Below are 21,820 nucleotides of genomic sequence, written 5' to 3' on the forward strand. Positions count from 1 at the left end.
TGTTTGGGCAGACCTGCTCAGGAAAGCATCTGCGCTGTTTTGCTAGAATCTTAGGAAAAAAACCCCCGTCAACACCGCATGTTAAAATGGAAGCCGCAACATCTTGAGTGTCATGAACAGGGTTGGAGAAATGGCTCCATTTGTCTCTCTGGCATGGTGGTTTACATCCTTGGATCCGGCCCCTGAAGGCACCAGACAGTGTTGGTTAGTGTTGTCAACTTGATAGAATCTAGAAAGCAGCAGGACAAAGGCCTCTGGGCATGCAATGTGTGTGTGTGTGTGTGGGGGGGGGGGGGAGGATTGCCTTGATTTAACTGATTTATGGACAGCCATCTTAATTGCGGATGTGACCTGGGCTGTCCAAACAGAAAGGTGAGCACTAGCAAGTAAAATTCCTGATTGTGAATTCCATGTGGCCAGCTATCTTTAAGTTCCTGCTGCTGCGACTATCCCCTTATAACGGGCTGTAGCCTGTAATTTTGAGCTGAAACGAACCCTTTTTCCTTTACGTTGCCCTCGTGGGGTATTTTGTCATAGCAAAAGGAAATGAAAACACCCAGCAATCTCTCTTGGGACACCTCTACTTTTAGGGCCTTCACTCTATAGATAGTACAACTCCTTTAGGGATTACTGAATGCTCCGATCCTCTAGGTCGATCATTCTGGTTAGGAAATAAGTCTCAGGTGCTAGGCTCAGCCCTAAGTGGTGCTACAGACCTACAATCCCAGCACGCAGCGGGCAGAGGCAGAAGAATCACGGGTTCGAAGGCAGCTGAAGGAATATAGTAGAGACATTCGCCGAAAAGTCAATAAACCCAAAGGATAAAAATCCTGCTAGGCCCAAGCGTTTAGAGACATTCCTTTTGCCTCTTCCTCTTGAGGGTAGGGGAGTCAGAGAGACCACCCCTCTTTTAAATGTGAAATTTAAACGTTTAGAATTACTTGTCAGGGCCTCGATAATTAGCGAATTTCCCAGTTAGAAACTTTGCCATCGAGTTCCGGTCTGCTCCACGACTGGAACGAGCGCGCGATGACCCGAACCGCGGTTACGCGCTGCGGCGACATTGAATGAACAAACGGAACGACTGAATGAATGGGCTGCGTCGGGGGCCGGGTCTTTGTGACGTCGCCCACCGGCGCAGGCGTGGTCGGCCGCACGTAGCCGCTCGTGGACGCCGGACGCGCAGACTCGCGTAGATTCCGCCGCGGGCGAAGAAGCTGCTCGGCGCCGCCTCCCCCAAGTCCCTGCCCCGCCGCGGAGCGTCACTTCCGCCACCCCCGGCTGGGGTTGGGGCGGGGAGTGCGGGGGAGGGGGCCAGCAGGTCGGAGGGAAGGCCGCCCGAAGCCCGCGCCCAAGCAGGGACTACATTTCCCGAGGGGCCTCGGCGGAGGCAGCAGCAGCGGCGGCGGGCGCGGCGACGTCCCCCGGAAGTGGAGCCCGGGACTTCCACTCGTGCGTGAGGCGAGCGGAGCCGGAGACAAGAGCAGAGGCCGAACTCGGGTTCTGACAAGATGGCCGGGCTGCCCCGCAGGATCATCAAGGTAACCGCCCAAGCGGGCTTCGGGCCTCTCGCTCGGCTCCCCTCCGCTAGCGCGCCGGGCCGCGCGGCCATCTGCTTGCCGAGGCAGCCCGCCGAGAGGCCCGAGGCATCGCGGAGAAGGGTCTGGCCTCGGCGGCGAGGAAGTCGGGCGCTGAGGAGGGGGCGCCGGGGAGACTTCCGGCCGCCGCTGAACGCCGGACACCGGGGGCTCCGGGGCCGTGGGGCCGCGGCCGGGGAGGGGGAAGCCCGGCCCGGTGCCGGGGGGAGGGCGGGGCTGGCGCGGGACCGGCCGAGGGCCTCGGCAGGCTTTCTTCATCCGCGGGCGGGAATCGCGGCGTGGCCTGGGCTCCGGAGCGCGGGTTGTGGCCCGGGCCGTTCGCTCCGCCGCGGAGCCCCGGTTCTCGTCGGCGGCGGTCCTGGGTGCAGAATGAATGAACCGGCCCCGGGAGCCGGGCGGGGCCGCTGGCGAGAGGCGGCTCCGGGATAAGGGCCGCGCGCCCTGCCGCCGACCGCACATGTTCGCCCCGGCTGCCCGCACTCAGCGCCGCTGGGGGCTTGGCGCCCGGTTGCCCCAGCTTCCGCGTTCGCTTCTCTTGTCTTTTTGCTGGTGATCACCGCGAAGTAATTTCACTCCGGTTGGCAAACTCTTTTTTTTTTTTTGTGCCGAGTGTTTTCTATTCCGAGGCGCTAGTTTCACCCACGGCTTCTGGAGGGCCTCGGTTACGGGGATGATGATGAGCGACATAGTTGGCCTTCGCCGTGTTCCTGCGCCTTAAATATTAGGCGGTTCCGTGGCTCTTGAGGAATACTGTGTTTTGATAAGTACGTCTGGAACCGTGAAGAGAGTCGTATCTTGATTTTTCTGAAGTCTTTACATCATACCGTTGAGTCTTCAGACGCGATAGGTATTGCAATCCAAGAAGACTAAATCTTAAATTTTTGAGGGACTTTTTTTTAACAAAGGATATTAAAAATCTGCACCGCTCAGTGTGCCAGTGAGTTGCCCGAATTGAAGCTTCATTTTGCTTGTTGTAATCTAGTGAGCATGTATTTATAGCAGCGTTCACTCTTGAAAGTTTAAGGCGAGATTTGTACTACTTGAATCGACGGCCTCTTTGGAGGATGTGATGCACTGTGTAGGCTATCCGGCAGTCACAACTGTGTGTGAGTCTGACAGAAGGTGCTTGAATTAGGAAAACAAGACCATTTGTAAGACAAAAGTCCTTAGGAAGAAAGAATAAGATGTGAGCGCTGGAGTGTTAACATAGACTTTTACCTCTATATTATGAATCTCAGGGTTTTTCCGAGTAAATTGTAATTGTTAGTTCGTGCACTGGGAGATCCTGACTGTCGTTAAATTCTGATACAGACACATGGCTACTAGTGAGCGTGTTAATCAGGATTCCGTTTGAAAAATGATTGCTGAGTCGGGTGGCGGTGGTCCGTGCAGAGGCAGGCGGATCTCTGTGAGTTCGAGACCAGCCTGGTCTACAGCGCTAGTTCAGCACATGCTCCAAAGCTACAGAGAAACCCTGTCTTGAAAAACCAAAAAAGAAAAGAGAAACGACTGCTTTCCACCAGACCATTAAATATGGACTAAACATAGCAGATTGATAATGAATATAATCCTCGAAAATGCACAGTAAACCTAATAGTTGATGTTATTTTTCACTTTTGCTTGATTCTGAAGGTTAATATTCTTCAGTAATATGAAAGTCTTGGATGAGAAAATGAATTCTGTGGAATATTGGTTATAAATTTACAGAAATGTCTTAAAGTAAGAAAGTTAAAATGCCCATAGTTCAGTTCATTTGGTACACAATGCTTATGCACATATTCAGTGTTGATGTTCTGCTATTTTAAAACAAGGTAGTGGTAAGCTCGTGCTGTAATATAATCTTAACAGTATTTCATTGCAGGCACCTTTAACTTATTTAATATTAATTGACTTCAGTACTTTTAGCTGTAAAGAATTTTTTTTTCAATCACTGGGGCAGATTAAGGGATTAGAATTTTTTAGTATCCATTTTTGTGTTATGTAGGTTCTACAATAAAGAAAAAATATTTTCTAATTGGATTGAAACTAGTCAGGGCTTTGTACATACTCTGCAAATTCCTTACCACCAAGCATACATTAAAGTTTATTTAGAAAAGTAACTTTTGGACTGGAAGTAGCTCAGGTAGAGTGCTTACAAGCCTATTGTGTTCCATCCTCAACGCTGCACATAAACCAGTCATGGTATTTCTTTGTTTGTTTTTGTTTTTTTGATGCAGTGGTTCCTCAATAGCCCTGTCTGGCCTGGAACTCAAACTGATTTGTCTGTGACTTTAAAGGTGTGTGTCACCACACCTGTCGGTCGAGGTGTTTAATACTTAAGATCCAGTGTGATAGAGGCAGGAGGGTTTGGCTGCTTAAGGGGTTAAGGTCAGCCCAGGATATGAGACCTTGTTTCAAACAGGTTACCTCTGTACAGGGGTTTATATGACTAGAACAGTGGGTAAGGGTAGCTGAGGCTTTAGGCCATACTTTCTTCTATTGGGTTATTGTATTTCTTGGTAGCCTTTGGCTTTCAAAGGATAAGGTTTATTAATGCTAATAGTCTTTTTTTTTTAAAGACAGTACTTCTTCGTGTAACTCCTCTTGGTCTCAGACTCAGAGATCTCCCTGCATCTGCCTTCTTGTTGTGGAATTAAAAGTATAATTAAACTATACCTGGCAGTATTATTATTCTTATCTCACAAATACTAAGTAGTAGCCAGGCGGTGGTGGCGCACGCCTTTAATCCCAGCACTCGGGAGGCAGAGGCAGGCGGATCTCTGTGAGTTCGAGGCCAGCCTGGTCTACAAGAGCTAGTTCCAGGACAGGCTCTAAAAAAGCTGCAGAGAAACCCTGTCTCGAAAAACCAAAAAAAAAAAAAAAAAAAAAACAAAAAAACAAATACTAAGTAGTTTGATTTAGACACTTTGCTTTGGGCAGTTATTAATCTATATTTGTGTGTTTCTAAAGCCGCTGATCCTTGATGACATTTTGTGAACTAGATAACATGTTTCACAGCCTAGTCATTAAAATGACTTTCCTATGGTCTTAAAATTGGAAGTGTGACCTCTTTGTCTCTTTTTTGGAAATGACAAAGAAGGTACAGATACCTTGATGGCAATAAAGTGCAAGATAATCTCTCCTTTGCTTTAGACAGGGTCTCACTGTGTAGCCTTTGTTGGTCTCAAAGTGCCTTGCTCACTTTGGTAATGTATTGTGCTCTTTTCTCATAAATCCTGTCCTAAGAGAGGTCTACCTTAATTGTCTTGTTTCTGTGTCCACATAGTCCCCTCTCTTCTGCTGTATGGCACTTAGCACTTAAAGTTGTATTATGGCTTGGGGTGATTTTAGCATTGCTGCTTAATGTCAAGAGAATCTTTGGCAAATATATGATAAGACATTGCAATATTAATTGATATAATGAATGAGATTTATTTGGAAAATGTTTTAGAGGAGCTATGATTGTATACTTTGATGTTGTTGCTGTTTAGTAGTGTTCATTTGAACCCACAGTGTCTGAAAAGATACATATGTGCACATATACACATACACACATATGTATGTATACCCATATATATTCATATATACTTTTTTTCTTTGTGCCCAAGATTTCATATTAAACCAGGCTGGCCTTAGACTTCCTTTTTTTTTTTTTTTAGCTGAGGATGTCCTTGAACTCCTGATCTTCCTGCCTCCACGTGTACCACTGCACCCAGTTTTCTGTGGTGCTTTCATGCTAGACAAGCCCTCTACCAATTGACCTGTCTTTTGTGTTCCACACCCAGTTCATCAAAAAACAAGACTAAGACCAAACAGGTGAAAAGCTCTAAAGTATGCAGAGAGACGGTTAAAATTCACCCATCTACCTTTCAGGATTTCAGTTCTTCACTGCAGACACTTGTGTCCTGTCAGAAAGAGCACAGTAGTTCAGTTCATGTGTGTTCTGCTTCTTCCTCTACTCATGCAAATGCTTGATATCCTCTCCACCCACCTGGTCAACAATTTAGCTTCAAGGTGATTCACTCTTTATAGAGCTGCCTTGTAGGATTTTAACTACGTGCTTGTTGATAGCTTTTTAAACTGTGCTCTCCAATATTAATAGTTTTATTTTTATGGCATTTTTTGTGGGTGATACTGGGTATTGGTAGTTTTTTTTTTTTTTTTTAGCTATTAATCCCTACTCCCATCCCCTTGCGGCTCTCTGACAAGGTCTTGCCTAACTCTCCTGAACTGTACTCAAACTTGAGATCTTGCTTCAGCCTCCAGAATGCTGGGATTATAGGATCTAGACCACCACATCATTTGGCATTAGAATTTTTCTCAATTTAAAACTAACAAAGGCCACTTAAAAGTATTCCCAAAGGGAGAGATTTCTCTCACCCTTTTTATCATAAAGAAAAACTGGCTATATTGGGAACAGATAAATCTATTTCAGCTTTATGTTACACTGATAGGATACTCTGATCTTAAAAATCTTAATTTTTAGCAGGGTGTGGTGGTGGTGCATGCCTTTGATCTCAGCACTCGGGAGGGTAGAGACTTATGGATCTCTGAGTTTTAGGCCAGTCTGATTTATAGAGCAAATTCCAGGACAGCCAGTGCTACACAGAGAACCCCTGTCTTGAAACCCCCCATTTTTTCAAGTAAGTGTGTTTTTGTGTGTATGTGTGTGTGTGTGTTTGCTTGTGTTCACATGGACCGTGGCACATTTAGAAGCTCAAAGGACTATTTATGGGAGTTGGTTCTCCTACCATGAGTTCTGTCTTGGGATAGAACTCTGGCAGGTTTATGCTTTTACTCACTGAGCCGTCTCTGATCCCTTGTTTTTTGTTTTTGTTTTTTAAAGATTTATTTATTATGTATACAACATTCTGCCTCCATGTATGCCCGCACGTCAGAGGAGGGCGCCAGATCTCATTACAGATGGTTGTGAGCCATCATGTGGTTGCTGGGAATTGAACTCAGGGCCTCTGGAAGAGCAGCCAGTGCTCTTAACCACCGAGCTATCTCTCCAGCCCTGATCCCTTGTTTTTGAGACTAGGTTGGTCTTGAATTTGATGTCTTGCATCAGCTTCCAGAGTGTTGGGATCATGAGTATGCTGAAACATTCAGAATGACATTCTTTTGTCTTTTAAAAATTAGTCATGGACCAGAAAATACTGTGATAAAGTGGTAGCCGATTTAAGGAGTTGACTTACTTGATTAAAATCTAGTAAGCTGGTGATGTGGTTGCTTGCCTAACATGTAAACGCCCTGGGTTTGGTGGCCTATTGGGTGTAGTTTGAGTACTCAGGATGTAGATGCCAGAAGATCCTGAACTTCAAGGTTATCCTCTTCCATTGCATTTCATCCAGCTTGGAATACATAAGGCTATCTCAAAACCAACCTGTCAAACAGCCAACCTACAGGCTTAGCAAGCCAGTTTCTTGAGATTAGCCATTCTTTTTCCCAGTTCTGCTTTCCTGCTTGGTGAGTGTTCTGCTTCTCTTCTCTTCCTTTCCTTCTTACTGTCTTTTATTTCTTCTTGAGTCAGGGCCTTGCAGTATATCCCAGGATGGTTTCTTCCTTGTGATCCTCCTGTTTCAGCCTCCTAAGTGTTGAGATTATGGAGGTATGTTCTGCCCAGATACATTCTTGGTTTTTATTTTTTTTAGTCCTGCAGCTCACTATGTAGTTTAGCCTCACTTTGCACATTTTAAACTTGAGCTCCTACTGCTGATCCATAGCCAGTCCCTAAAGTACTTTGAAACGTTGACTTCAGCATCTAATTACTGATACATCTTGGTTTAAAAAAGAAAATTGGCTGTTCAGCTTTGCAAGCTCTTCTTTAATTTTCAGTGCTCTCATTTGTCTCTGTCAGTTTGGTTAATTTTAGACAAATCAATTTGTATTTTCAGTCTTTACAGATTTAGGGATTACAGCTATTGTAGCTAAGAAAACTTTACTCCATAAGCTAGTAAGACTCCCTGGGCACATTTCATTCTCTTATAACTGATTTGTCTGTCTTTCTGTCCTCACCTGGAAAGTTGTATGGAATAAAGTAGAGAGAAAGCAGTGGTCCAGTATGCATGATTGTATAACATCTTAAAAGCTTTGGGGTTAGGATTTGTTGAAAATTATTACTGTTTAGTCACTGTGTTCAGAGTGAACATTAATCACTGTTGAGCAGCCAGAAATAGTGGTATGTCACTGCTGTTGCCTCCCAGGAGGCTGAGGCAGGAAGATAGTGAGTTTGAGTACTACCTTGGCTATATAAGGGGTGTATGGGAAGGTGATTCAGTGGTTACGGTATTTGTTTAATGTGTGAGGCCCTGTATTTGATTTCTGTTTAGTACTACAAAACACTCTTCAGCAGGCAAACCTTTGTCAGTTTTTAGATTGTTAAATTCAGATTTAGTCTGTGGATAATGTTCAGTAGAGAGTTGTAGTTAGTATATAGTGACTTTTTCTTTTAGGTATGGTCTTATACTATAGCCCAGGGTATTGACTTCTTTAGATATGGTCTTATACTCTAGCCCAGGGGTATTGGTTTCTTTTCCTGTTGCCATGATTAAAAATTTCACAAAAATTCTGGACGGTGGTGGCTCACGCCTTTAATCTCAGCACTTGGGAAGCAGAGGCAGGCAGATCTCTGAGTTTGAGGACAGTTAAGGCTACACAGAAAAATCCTGTCTCAAAAAAACCAGATCAAAAACCCCCATAAAACTTAAGGAAAGAGAAAGGTGTTTTTTTATTATTATTTTATTTGTACAGGTGTTTGCCTATGTGTATGTCTGCACACCATGTGTTTTGTCTGTATGTCTGTTTGGTGTCCGTGGAAGCTGGAAGGGGGCGTCAGATCCTCTGAAACTGGAGTTAAGCATGGTTTTTCTTTCTTTCTTTCTTTTTTTTTTTTTTTTTTTTGTGGAAAGGCTGTTTATTAGGGGTGGGGAGTGTAGGACAGTGGGGTGAAGGGGCAGAAGGAAGAGGGGGAAAAGAGAGAAGAGCTTAAGCATGGTTTTGAGCTGCCACGTGGGTGCTGGGAATTGAACCCAGGTCTCTGGAAGAGCAGCCAGTGCTCTTAACCACTGAGACATTTCTCCAGCCCAAGAAAAGGTTTATTTCCCCTCACAGTTCAAGAGTACATTTCATCCTGGTAGGGAAGCTAAAGGCAGAAGTTTGAGGCCCCTGGCCAAGTTGTATATGCACAGGAAGCCAAGAGCAATGAATGTTCATGTTCCATTAATATCCAGTCCTTACACAGCCCAGAAAGCAAGCAAGCCCTTTCTTTAGGGTGGGTCTTCTCAACCAAATTAAACAAATTAAGGTAATACTTCATGGGAATGCCCATGTTCTAACTTAATCCAAATAATCTCTTGTAGGTATAGCCTAGAGGTTTGTCTTCTAGGTGATACCAGATACTGTTGTAGTGATAATTTTTATTTGTCATAAATCATGCTGTCCCAGAATTTACTATGTAGCTGTCCTTAAACTCTGCAGCCTTCCAGTGTCAACCTCTCAAATAATGGAATTATAGGCATGAGACACCATACCCAAAATTGGGGCAACTATTTTTTTAAAAGATTTATTTATTATGCATACAATGTTCTGCAGATATGTATACTTCAGAAAGGGATATCAGATCTCATTATAGATGGTTGTGAGCCACCATGTGGTTGCTGGGAATTGAACTCCGGACTTCTGGGAAAAGCATCCAGTGCTCTTAACCTCTGAGACATCTCTCCAGCTCAGTGGCAACTATTCTTGAAATGAGGTTGACCATACAGTTTTTTATTCTATATAATAGTGGTATCTTACTGGTAATGAACTAGTCATTGTTCTAAGCACACAGTACGTACATTACTTTAATTCCAGCAATAATTCTGTGACTGTGTTATCCCTTTTTATAGATAAGTGTCCTGCACAGGGGGTTCAGGGATTTATGGAGTATTAATTTAAACTTAAGTGGTTTAGTTCCCTGGGCTAAGTCCTACACATGTATTTTTATATGTGGACTAGTGAAATGGAAGCATATTCAAGTGAAGGATCTAGGAACTAAGTTTTTTTGCTTTAAAGCAAAAAACTTAGTTGTGTGTGTGTGAGTATTTTTTTCTACATGTTGTAGTAGGTGCACCTCATGTGGTGTCTATGAAGGCCAGAAAAGGGTGCTAGATCCCCTGGAACTAGAGTTAAGGACAGTTGTAAATTGCTCTGCAGGTACTAGGTACCAAATCTGGCTCCTCTGTAAGAATAGCAAGTGCTCATCCGCTGAGCCATCTCTCCAGGCTCTGTCTTTTTGCCCCCCCCCCCATCAAATTCTTTACTGTTTAATCACAGGCTTTTACCTAATATAGTATTGAAGTTTGTTGTAGGTTTGCTCAAGTTCCCTGAATTCAGTTTGTGGTTCTTTGAGACTGGGCTAGAAAACAGCTGTCACCAGGTCACTCGCTATTTCCTGTCTTCTCTTTGAATCCCTCCCTTCCCCATGAGAAGAGGTCTTGCTGTGTGGCCAGTCCTCAAACAAGGAGTCTTCTTGCCTCTCAGCACTCCCAAATGCTAGGATTCATTACAGCCCTGTTGTACCAGATTTGACTTGTTTACCAGATTTGACTTTGTTTTTAATAGGAAGACATTCAAGTGTCATATCGCTATGAAACCATTTGAATATTAACTTTAAACAAAACTGTCTTTGGCTGGGTGTTTAATCCCATTACTCGGGAAGCAGAGCACTCTGATCCCTCTTGAGTTCAAGGCCAGCCAGAACTGTTGAAACCCTGTCTCGAACCACCCTCCCATCCTCCTGAAAACAAACAATAACAACAAAAAAAGCCTTTGTGGTCTACTAAATAAGTCTAAAAGTGGATTCAGATTCTTTTTTGTTTTCCATTTTGTTAACTCCAGAGAAGGTATTTATTTGTATCTGACTTCCATTAGGAGAGAATAAGAAAAACTGCGTTCCTTATAGTTTTCTCCTGCCTGCAGCTAATTCTTGGTATTAGCCTAGAGATCTTTTTTTCCACAGTTGGAAACAGTGATTCACAATTATAAAACTTGGCTTTTCTTGTCAGGCAGTGGTGGTGCATGCCTTTAATCCCAGCACTCGACAGAGGCAGGTGAATTTCTGTGAGTTTGAGGCCAGCCTGGTCTACAACAGCTAGTTCCAGGACAGGCTCCAACGCTATAGAGAAACCTTGTCTTGAAGAAACAAAACAATACAAAAAACCTTGACATTTCTTACCCTTGGCTGTAGAAGAGCTAGTCTCATTAAGCCCCCCCCCCCCCCCATGTCTATCTGTGTTTTTGTTGTTGCTTTTTATTGTGCTAGAGTTGAAGCTAGGACCCCATGAATTTAAGTATTCTATTGTTGCTCCCAAATAACTATATGGAGACTTCTTATTAATTATAAATGCTCAGCCAGTAGCTCAGGCTTGTTACTAGCTCTTACATTTTAACTAATCCATGTTTCTTAGCTACGCCCTGCCACATGTCTCGGTACCTTTTCTCAGTATCGCAAGTTCATTTCCCATCTGCTTCCTCTACATCTCTTCACAACTCCCTAGACACCTCTTCTCCATCTCTTTGTCTGGCAGCCCCACCTACCCCTACCTGTTTAGCTATTGGCCAGTCAGCTTCTTTATTAAACCAGTCAGTCATAGTGACATGTATTCACACAATGTAAAGGAATGTTCTACACAGCTGGGTTTTTAGGACTGGGTCTTAGTGAGGAGGTGGTGGCACACCTATTCAGTCTCAGCACTCAGCCAGTGGATCTCAGAGTTCAAGGCTACACGGAAACCGTGTCTCAAAAAAAAAAAAAAAAAAAAAAACCCAAACCTCAATCTCATATCTTTGAGTGGCCTAGAATTTGCTGTATAGAATGACCTTAAATTTCTGATCCTCCTGCCTCTAGTTATGTACGTTGGCATTATAGGAATACACTGCCGCTACATTCAGATTTTAATTTACAAAGTTCTTTCATTTTAGAAGGTTGTCAATACATTATTAAAAATCCAGTTATTGTACCAAATGTTCTATACTAAAAATAGTAATAGGGAAAATTCGTATTTTTATTCAGTATTCTCACTGGATATTGAAGAGATCATTCTGCCTCTGAGTGCTGGGATTAAAGGCATGTGCCACCACTGCCTACCTCATTTGTTTTAAGGTATAATTTATATAATGTAAAATTCAGTACTTTGAAGTTTTGAAATTTGGTGGTTTTTTTAAAAATATATTCAGAGCCATGTGAACAGTACCACTAATTCCAAAAGAAATATTTCCATAACCTGCAAAAGAAATCTCTACTAGGACTGGATATGTATGTAGCTCAGTTGGAAAAATGCCTGCCTAGCTTGCACAACAAGGCCATGAATCCAACAGGTGCTCATATATATACTGGGTGTTGTGGTGCATGCATGTGGTCTCAGCACTGAGGAATTAGTCATAGGACCAGAGAGAAGTTCAAGGTAATCTTTGGCTGTATAGTGAGTTCCAGACCTTGGTTATGGGTGACTGAACAAACATAGAACAAACTGGGTTTTAGATTTATCTCATTTCCTGATTTTTATCTTCACGTAGAAGTCTTGTATATTTCATCCAACTTCGTTTTACAGAGAAAAATTTATATCTTCTGGACTTCTGATATGTGTATCAGTACTGCTAGTGTTTCTTTCCTTTGCCAGCCTCACCAGGGCCACCTTAGTTTTAGTTGTCTGAGATCCATTGCTCTTCCAGATTTTTTTATGTGGGCTTTTGACCTCTTATGGATTTTCCCCCATCACCTTTTCTTCATTCACAAACACTTTCACAGTGAGATACCTGAAAATGTAATCTTCAGGGGTCTCCATTGTTGATAGGCTTGGGTTCCAACTCCATCTGCCATGTAAAACCTCACAGTTGGGCTGGTGAGCTAGATGGCTCAGTGGGCAAAGGTGTTTGCTGCTAAGCCTGATAACCTGAGTTCACTTCCTGGGTACCAACCTTGTGAAGAATGAGAACAGACTTGTGCAAGTTGTCTTCTGACATCCACACTCATGTGCAATACGCAGGCATGCACACACAAAAAGTAAGTGAGATGTAAAACCTCACAATCTTCCCTGTCATCTTATTTCATTGATAGGTCCTTTCTGTGCTTCCTTCCCTAAGATATTTCTATATTTATTGATCACAGTGATGAATTTGCCTGCTCTTAAGTTAAATCATCCCTAGCTAATGAGAAATGATGCTTTACTTGGTTCTTTCAATATTGGATAAATTTCAAATTGGATGAATGTCAGGTGATACTCAATAGGAAAAGAATCCTTGAGGAACAAGTTTTCTGCAGTCATAGGAAGATAAGTGAGAGGTGTTGACATCATAGCTAACACCGATTTTCCAGTGTAGACCTTTTGTAAAGGCAGAAAAGTGCTTGACATGGCGCTGCTTATAGGTAGGAGGAATAAGATGCTCTTGTGATGTTACAGTACTTGGCTTGGCTTCAGTCCTGTAGAGATCTGTAGGATGTTGGTTAAGCTTAGGGGAAGGCTGCTATACTTTCTTTCTTTTCTTTTTTGTTTTTGTTTTTCAAGACAGGGTTTCTCTAGCTTTGGAGCTGTCCTGGAACTAGCTCTTATAGAACAGGTTGACCTTGAACTCAAAGAGATCCACCACTGCCCAGTTTATGCTTTTCTAGCTTTAAGTAATCATTACATATTAAAGACTCTTAATGCAATCCATATTCCACCATTGTAGATGTTTGTGTACATTTTTGTAAAATGTTTTCAGAGATGGTTCTAATGAGTCTCTTTAAGTATTCTGGCTAAATCTAGCTAGCTTTTTTGTATTGTTTTTATTTATATTATTTCAATTTTTTTAAAAAAGGCTTTTTTTATTGTTATGCAATTTACACCTTGGCAAGTCACTTTCCGGGCACCATAACCTCTTATCAGAAGCTCCTCAAAGAGACAAATGCTAAAGCAATTCCCAGTCACAGTAGGAAAAAAAAATCTCAGTTTTCTGAGTCCTCCCACAACCAAGTTTTGCATAGGCTTTGAACCTTTTAGGAACCACTCTGGTAAGATTACATACTTCAAACAGAAGGTGGTGAGGGGACACACAAAAAAGTTAGCAGTCACAGAAGATAGATCAAAGCCAGGTCAACTAACACTCCAGAGTCAAACCAGCTGCAAAGCTCTACAGGACTCCTGCTACATTAAAAAAAAATTTTTTATTTTTATTTCATGTGTATTAATATTTTGCCTGCATACATCTCTGTGTGAGGATGTTTTGATCCTCTGGAACTGGAGTTACAGACATTTGTGAGCTGCCATATAGTTGTTGGGAATTGAATCTGGGTCCTCTGGAAGAGCAGCCACAGCTACTTATTTTTGTTACTGTTTTTTTGAGACAGGGTTCTCTATGTAGCCCTGGTTGTCCAGGAAATTGCTATGTAGACTAGGCTGACCTCAAACTCGGATCCACCAGCCTCTGCTTCTGTGCTGGGATTAAAGGTGTGCGCTGTCATCGCCCGGCTTAAATCAGTTATTCTAAGGGCGATTTTTTTTTATGACTTTGTAAAACTAGCAGTATGAAATGAGTTCTACATTTATATTTTTAATTTTGTGCATTTTGTTGACTTGTGTATGTGTCTTTGCATGTACACATTCTATAGTGTGCATGCGGAGAGCAAAAAAGAACTTTGGAAAGTTCTTCCTTTCCACCCTGTGGGCTCAGGGAATTGTAGTTAGGTCTTCAAGTTTAGTGGCAAGCACCTTTTATCCATTGAGCAATCCTACTGGTCCATTTTTTTTAAAAAAAACTATTACTATGTGTGTGGGTGCGATGGCATGTTTGTGGAGGTCAGAAGACAGCCTTTGGGAGTTGGTGCTTTCCTTCCTCTAGGTTTTGAGGATCCAGCTCAGGTTACCAAGCCTACCAGCAAGTGCTTTTGCCTGCTGAACCATCTCATTGGCCCCCACATTCATTCGTCTTTTTTAAATGTACTGTTGAATTATTTCACAGTTGTTTTTTGTTACGTTATTTTTAGGCTCTCCACACGGCATGATTGAATTTAACCTGATACTTTAAATGCTTTTCTTTTACATTTTATTGTACGTGTGTATGTGCCCCGTGTGTGCCTTGTGTACATGTGGAACTCAGAAGGCAACTTGTGGGAGTCATTTCTCTCAACCTTGTCAATTTTGGGGGTGTAACTCAAGTTGTCAGGTTTGGTGGCTTGTGCCTTTGCCTTTAAGAGCTGAACCGCTTCACTGGCCCCACCCTTGTCTCCTTTAACTTTGAATGAGGATAGTTGCTTAGGCTGGCCTTATTCACTGCCCCTTGCCGAAGTTGGGATAGAGCAGATAGCACAGTGCTCTAAATTTTCTCATGCTGTTTCATTTCAATTCTTTTAGTTAAGGTTTATTTTTATTTTACATGCATGAGTTGTGCATGCATGAATGTATGTGCACCATGTGAATGCAGGATTGCCTGTGGGGCTAGAAAAGAACATCAGATCCCCTGGAACTGGAGTTACAGATGCTTTGATCTCCAGTCCTTCATATTCTTAAAAAAAATCAAAACAAAACAAAAAGCCCAAACAAAAACTTTGAGGTAGAGAGTACACACATTAACGGTGATCTGTGTGGAAACAAGGGGGATTTATCCTAAGGATCATTCCTCAGGAACTGTCCCTCTTTGTATTTTGAGACAAGCCTTGCTGTTAGGCTAGGCTGGTTAAGAGAACCCCAGAACTGACTTGGCTTTAGTCTAGTGCAGGGGATCAAAGCTGTCTCCCCATTCCTAAGATCTTTAATAAAATAGTCAATATTGAGGCTATGTTTGTTATTACAATTGAGGAGACTCCTGAACTTAGGAGATACAGGAGAGGGACCAACCTAAGTTTGAGGTCAACTAGGGCTACATAGTGAGATAGTTTTTTTTAAACTAAGGAGGGGAGAGGGATAGAAGGAGAGAAGGAAAGTGGACGGACGCTGTGGGACAATGGTCTTTTATCCTGCCACTTGCATTATTTTTAATAAAATGCTTCTTGGCCAGTAGCCAGGCAGGAAGTATAGGCTTGGATGATGGCAACCAGGCTGGAAGTAGAGGCGGTAGAGGCTTGGCAGTGAGAATTAGGGGAAGAGGAAAGCTCAGTCCACAGCCAGAAGAGAGAGTCTGAAGCAAGAGAGCCAGGGCAGGCTTTACAGTTGCATTTCTAGTATAAGAGACCATGCCCAAGTGGGCTGGTATCTTAAAGGCTACTGACTGAAGGAGCGGAAGGAGCTCCCACAGCAGATGGATTACTACAGCTGCTGGAAGAGCAAAAAACAAATTGAGCCTGGTTTTGTTGGCCCTTGGATTTGGTCCTTGTAAGTATAAAAAGCTGTTGAGCAGAAGTGTAAATTTGTGGAAGTTGGAACAGTGTCCCCATTGTTCCTGCCACCCCCACCACCACTTTTTCTACCATTTACAGCCACTGTCTGGCTTCCCAAATTCTTACACTTACATATAAATTCTTGAACATCACCTAGTTGGTCATTTTCTTTTCCTTATGGAGATACTCATCTCTTCCACTGGTATAGGGTTGAGACACATATGTGGATACTTGGGATTGGGCCCATGCTGGTTGGTGGAGATAGCATACAGCAGCTAATTGTATAAGGGGTAGTCTATAGAAGGTGCACTCAGTAGCATTCAACAGCACTTCAAGTTAATTTTAACTGTCATTAGATTTTCCAGACAGTAGAAGTGTTGGCATTTGTGGAGCTAAAATACAGCTCATGGCTCAGCCTTATCCTCCTAGTACCCCAGAGCAAAATGCTGATTGTAGGGAATATGATGTGTGGTTGTAGTTATGTATAGTAGAAGCACAAAACCCAGGGCCAGATTATTTTGGCTTGACTTTTGCCTCTGCCAAGTAGTGCTTGAATAACTTTATTTGACCTTTCTGGGATGGATTGACTGACTGAGTCTCAGTGTCTGTCTGTCTGTCTGTCTCTTCTCTCCTCTCCTCTCCCCTCTCCCCCTTCTCTCTCGTTGTTAGCTTTAGGGTGGTTAGAGTGCAAAAACAAAGCCTAACACAGTTCTGAGTGTTATGTGGTATTGGTTCTTACTATTAACTGATTTTTTTCCAAAGATTCTGCTGCACTCTGGGCATACACTGTATCCTATTGAGTGAAAATTTTGAACACAGAATACATAACCTTAACTTTAATTCTGAAATGAACCAACCATTTTGAAAGTCAGTGATACCTGTTTACCAATAGTGGTTAGGAAAATGAGATACTTTGTGTAAAAATCAGCATGTAAAATCCATTTTCATTTGTTAAACTATAAAAAAGTTAACTTTGGAACCAGCAAAATGGTACCCATTAGAGGCTGCCATTCATGCAGACTACATTGGCACTGTCCTGAGGTTGTACAGCCCTGCCAAGGGGGCTTGTCTAGAGAGAGACATCACCTTAAAATCTTAGGGCTTCCTACATTATCTCTTTTATTTTTTATTTTATTTTATTTTATTTGAGACAGGCCTTCTCTGTAGCCTTGACTGTAAGTTGTGCGCCGCCACACTCAGCCATATTACTTCATCTTTAGTGTGACAAAGTCTTTGCTTTGGGTTTTATTACATTTATTTTTGGGGGTGGGTGGATATCAGGAAAATTTATAGGAGTTAGTTTTTTCCTTTTATAAGTCCTGGAAGTCAGATTTGAGCAGATTATCAGGCTTGATGATAAATGAATTTACCTTTAAGCCATCTCATTAGCCCATGGGCTCTCAATTCTTTTCTGAAACTACATTATGGATTGAGTACAGATCTAGACCATTGTGTCTTTTCATGCTTCACCAAAAAATTGAGCTGCCCTACTTCTTTTGTTCTGTTTGTTACTAGAAGCATAGGTCGCATCTGTTAGGGACATCTGTAGACACAACATTGTGCTGTGGTTCCTGCATTTGATCCAAATTGAGCTGAGAGAAGAATTTACATTATGCTGGTTTTGGTAGCACATAGACTGAAACTCTAACAGTATAGATAGGCTTAGCCTCGCATCGTCCCTGCTCTACCTGTGAAAGTGTGATCACTAGCTTTTAAGCCAGGAAAATTTGTTTGTGATACAATTTGCAAAAAAAATGTCAGTTTATCAGTATGCAGCCAGCCTTGAGGAATGAAGCTGGCAGTGTCACAGTCGCCAGCAAGTGCACACCTTAAACAGTTTTGGGGATTTTGTCTGTATAAGAATAACAACACTCTCTAGAAACTACAGGGAAACCCTGTCTTGAAAAACCAAAAAAAAAAAAAAAAAAAAAAAAGAATAACAACACTCTTGAGTTTGGTGCTAGGAATATGACTGATTTTATTTAAATTAATTTTGTATTCTATGAACAAGTTAATAAAAAAAACTTGGAAGTTGGATGTGGTGACATGTGCCTGTAATCTAGTACTTCACTTAACTGAAGCAGGGTCAGGATTTAGAGACCAGCAACTACAAACACCAAAACAATTTTTATTGACAATAAATTATTTACTTGTTTAGATATTAAGCATTTATATATATGTAGTGGGGGAACAATCTATATATGATATTCTTTCTCTTGGCAGAAAGACTACTGAACAGTACTTAGTTTAAGAGATACTACAAAAGGGGAGTGTCCAGTAACAGTAAGATTTAATTCATTCTATTAATAGAATGCTTAGTAAGTTTAATGCCGGGGAGTCTTTGTTCAGGGTAGGCCTCAATTTTAGAAGGTGATTGGCTAGTGTATAAGGTTTTGTAGCAAACATGTCCAACTAAAATTAGAATTAAAGTAAGGTGTTTTGGCTATGACACCCTCCCTTTAATACTTCAGATTACCTAGATGATTTCAGCTTTGTACTATGAAATTAGTACTATCTTAAAAGGGTTTTAAACTATGTAGAAGGTCTTGACAAGAGACTGTAGCTGACATAATCTGTTCTTCCCTGTTCGGTTCCACAAGAGTGCTTCTTTTCTCCTTATTCCCAGTCTGTTATCCTCCTGTCCTACTCTGGTTTCTGTTGCTGTGATGAACACCATGGCCAAAAGCAACTTGAGGAAATCAGGGTGCCAAGGCAGGAACTGAAGCAGGGATGGTGGAGGAACACTGCTTACTGGGTGGCTTCCCATGGCTTGCTCAACTTGCTTTCTCATACAACCAAGGACCATACACTTGGGATGGTACTTAAGCCCCTCCCCCCAGGTGCGCTAGGCCTTCCAACAGCAATCCTTATTCCAGAAAGTGTCCCTACAGACCTGCCCTCAGGAAGTCTGAGGGAGGCATTTTCTCAATTTAGGTTCCTCTTCTCAGATAACTTGTTTGTGTCAACTTGACAAAACCCCTAGCCAGCGTGTCCCTTTTCACTTTTCTAAGTTTAGACTGTATCGTTACCAAGCAACCAAGGCAGCTTTATTTAGGTAGTTTATGCAGGAGCAGCATCTATTGCATTAGGCATCTCAATTTGCAGGAGTCAAAGAGCTAGTAACAGGATTTAGAATTGGACAGCAGTGATTTCATTGAGTTGATGTATGCAGTGTGTGCATTAGATTGCTGGTATCCAGTACTGGATGCTCCTACTAGAACTCTTCCACTCTTTGTTGCCTTGGTGGTAACTACCATTCTTTCTACAATGGATTCTTTTGAATTCTTAACTTCTGGCACACAGAGGTTTTTGATGATTTTTGGTTTTGTTTGTTTTTAAGACAGGATCTTATGGCCCAGGTTGCCTTAAATTCACTGTGTAACTGAGGATAACTTTAAACTCTTGATCCTTTTGCTTCAGACTCAAAGTATTCTGACAGGAGAGTGCCATCGTGTCCAAAAGTGAGGAATTAATACTATTCTTAACTTCTATTAAGGGGGCAGTGGAATCCTTTAAAGTGTGTAGGTGGGTGTGTTTATGAGTCTATGGGTGTGTGCTGATTGCCAAATAAGAATGTTTATTTATGAAGTGATCAAAGGAACTATGGATATCTACAAGCCTCATTTTGATTACTGTTGCCATGCAGTGATGTGAGAAGGCCTTTTGTATATGTGTTTTATTGGTTAATCAATGAAGAAACTGTTTTGGACTGTGATGGGGCAGAATAGAGCTAGGCAGGAAAACTAAACTGAATGCTGGGAGAAAGTAGGTGGAGTCAATGAGAAGACATGCAGCCTCCCACAGGAGACAGATTCACCAGAATCTTGCCAGAAAGCTACAGCCACGCGGCAGTACAAAGATTAATAAAAAGGGGTTAGTTTAGGATATAAGAGTTAGCCAGAAATACGCTTAAGCTGTTGGCCAAGCAGTGATTTAATTAATACAATTTCTGTGTAATTATTTTGATTCTGAGCTGCTGGGAACGAACAAGCAGCCTTCCCCAACAGATTGGTATCTGAACCTAAGTCTCTCTTTTCTTCATTGGCTGAGTAGTGGAGGGTTAGTCTTTTGTTGTTTTTGTAAAGCTATGTTTATTTTTATTTTATGAGTGTTTTGTTTGTGCACCACAGTTACAGATGGTTGTTAGCTGCCAAGTGGGAGGTTGGGAATTGAACTTGGGTCCTCTGGAAGAGCATGCAGTGCTATTAGCTAATGAGCCATCTCTCCAGGCCCAAGAGTTATAGTCTTAAACATCATCTGCTGTCACTTTCTCAACAAAGACACCTGCATAGGTTAAGCTTCATGTCTTTACATCCCATTGATTTAAAAATACTGCAGGTGAGTGAGTGACCTTGCCGTGTCTGCAGGATAGGCAAGCTTGGCTGTTAACTTTCTAAAGTTTTAGGTTTGGTGGGAATAGCTGGGCTATTGGGTGTGATAGTGCACACCTTAATCCCAGCACTGAGGAGTTGGAGGCGGGTGGATATCTGAGTTTGAGGCTGGCCTGGTCTTTACATAGTGAATTCTAGTACATTCAGGTTACATTGGGAGACCTTGTCTAAAAAAAAAAGTAATAAAGTGTTTTTGTTACTTTGATGAAGTGTTAACTTCATTCACTAAACTAGGGACTAGAGAAAATGGAATCGTTTGAATGTCTTGAATCTAATCTGGGGCTAGAAATTCAAAGGACAAATTTACTATGAAGAGTTTTTCGAGTGTTTCATGAACTAGTAGGGATGTATCTTTAACTGGTTCTAATGTTTGGAAGTCTTTCAGGAAACATAAAAAGATGTAAGTTTTAAAGTATTTTATTTGCCATAAAGCTTAAAAATATCTTTAGAAAATCAGCAAGAATAGCCCTAATCTGGTCATGCTTGTTACAACTGTTAAGACTGTAATGCTCAAATTCTAAAATGAATTTTTCAAAGACTGGCATTTGTTACATATACTAAAAAAAAAAAATCTAACTCTGGGAGTAGTGACATATTCTTAGAATTTCAGAATTTAGCACCAGCCAGTGGTGGCACACACCTTTAATCCCAGCACTCAGGAGGCAGAGGCAGGCGGATCTTCGTGAGTTTGAGACCAACCTGGTCTACAGAGCCAGTTCCAGGACAGGCTCCAAAGCTACAGAGAAACCCTGTCTTGAAAAAACAAAAGCAGAACTTAGGAGATGAAGGCAGGAGATTCAGGAGTTTACCATCATCCTCTAAAACATTTACTTATATTGTTCCATTATTAAATAAATCCTGAGTTAGACATGGGGTAAAACCCTGATTGATCAGAGAAGTGGCAGAGAAGTGGTAAGCTACCTCCTCTCTCTCCTGATCCAAAAGATCCTTGAATTTTTCTATGCCTGACCCTACTATTTCCTATGTTCTTTGTATGTATCCTGGGTCATCCAAAATCTTTATGGCTAATTCTGGTCAGCTAGTTGCTGACTCTGCCAACTCTGTCCTCTGATTCAGAGTAAACAGTTTCAGAGTGGGAGTGTCATTGCAAACAAATATTCCCCCAACAATCCTCAGTTATGGGAAGTTATAGGCTTGTCTGGGCTACATAAACCTTGTCTCAACAAAACAAAATGAGCAAAAAAGCCAGCTCCCCCAAACAAACATTATCAACCCACCCATTTGCTCAACCAACAGGCCACTGTTTTTCACTGATGTGACTGCATATTTGAATCATCGGGACAGTATTTAATGCCCCTCCCCCAAATTCTGGAGAGCTGGTATGGGGGGCCTATTGAGATATATGCATTAGAATCTTGTTAAGTTCACCTACAGTTGAAAAGCAACAGCATTAAAAAGGTTGGGAATACTTCTAAAGTACAGAAATGGAAAATAGATGAGATTTTTGTTCCTTCTGAACTCAGGAGGGTGAGTCTCGTTCTTCAACACGCTTCTCTCCC

At 42.0% G+C, this 21,820-nt stretch overlaps 1 protein-coding gene across 1 annotated transcript in view; it reads left to right on the forward strand.

Moving 5' to 3' along the window:
- The first annotated feature begins 1,357 nt into the window (after nt 1-1,357).
- The window catches only part of Ube2n (ubiquitin conjugating enzyme E2 N), a 31,305-nt gene continuing 10,842 nt past the window's right edge, over nt 1,358-21,820 (forward strand). Inside the window, exon 1 of the mRNA XM_038314678.2 lies at nt 1,358-1,541. Within this exon, the coding sequence (XP_038170606.1) occupies nt 1,512-1,541 (30 nt within the window). The 5' untranslated portion in view covers nt 1,358-1,511. The remainder of the gene's footprint in view (nt 1,542-21,820) is intronic.

This window comes from Arvicola amphibius, chromosome 17, assembly GCF_903992535.2.
Source record: "Arvicola amphibius chromosome 17, mArvAmp1.2, whole genome shotgun sequence".
Taxonomy (NCBI): domain Eukaryota; kingdom Metazoa; phylum Chordata; class Mammalia; order Rodentia; family Cricetidae; genus Arvicola; species Arvicola amphibius.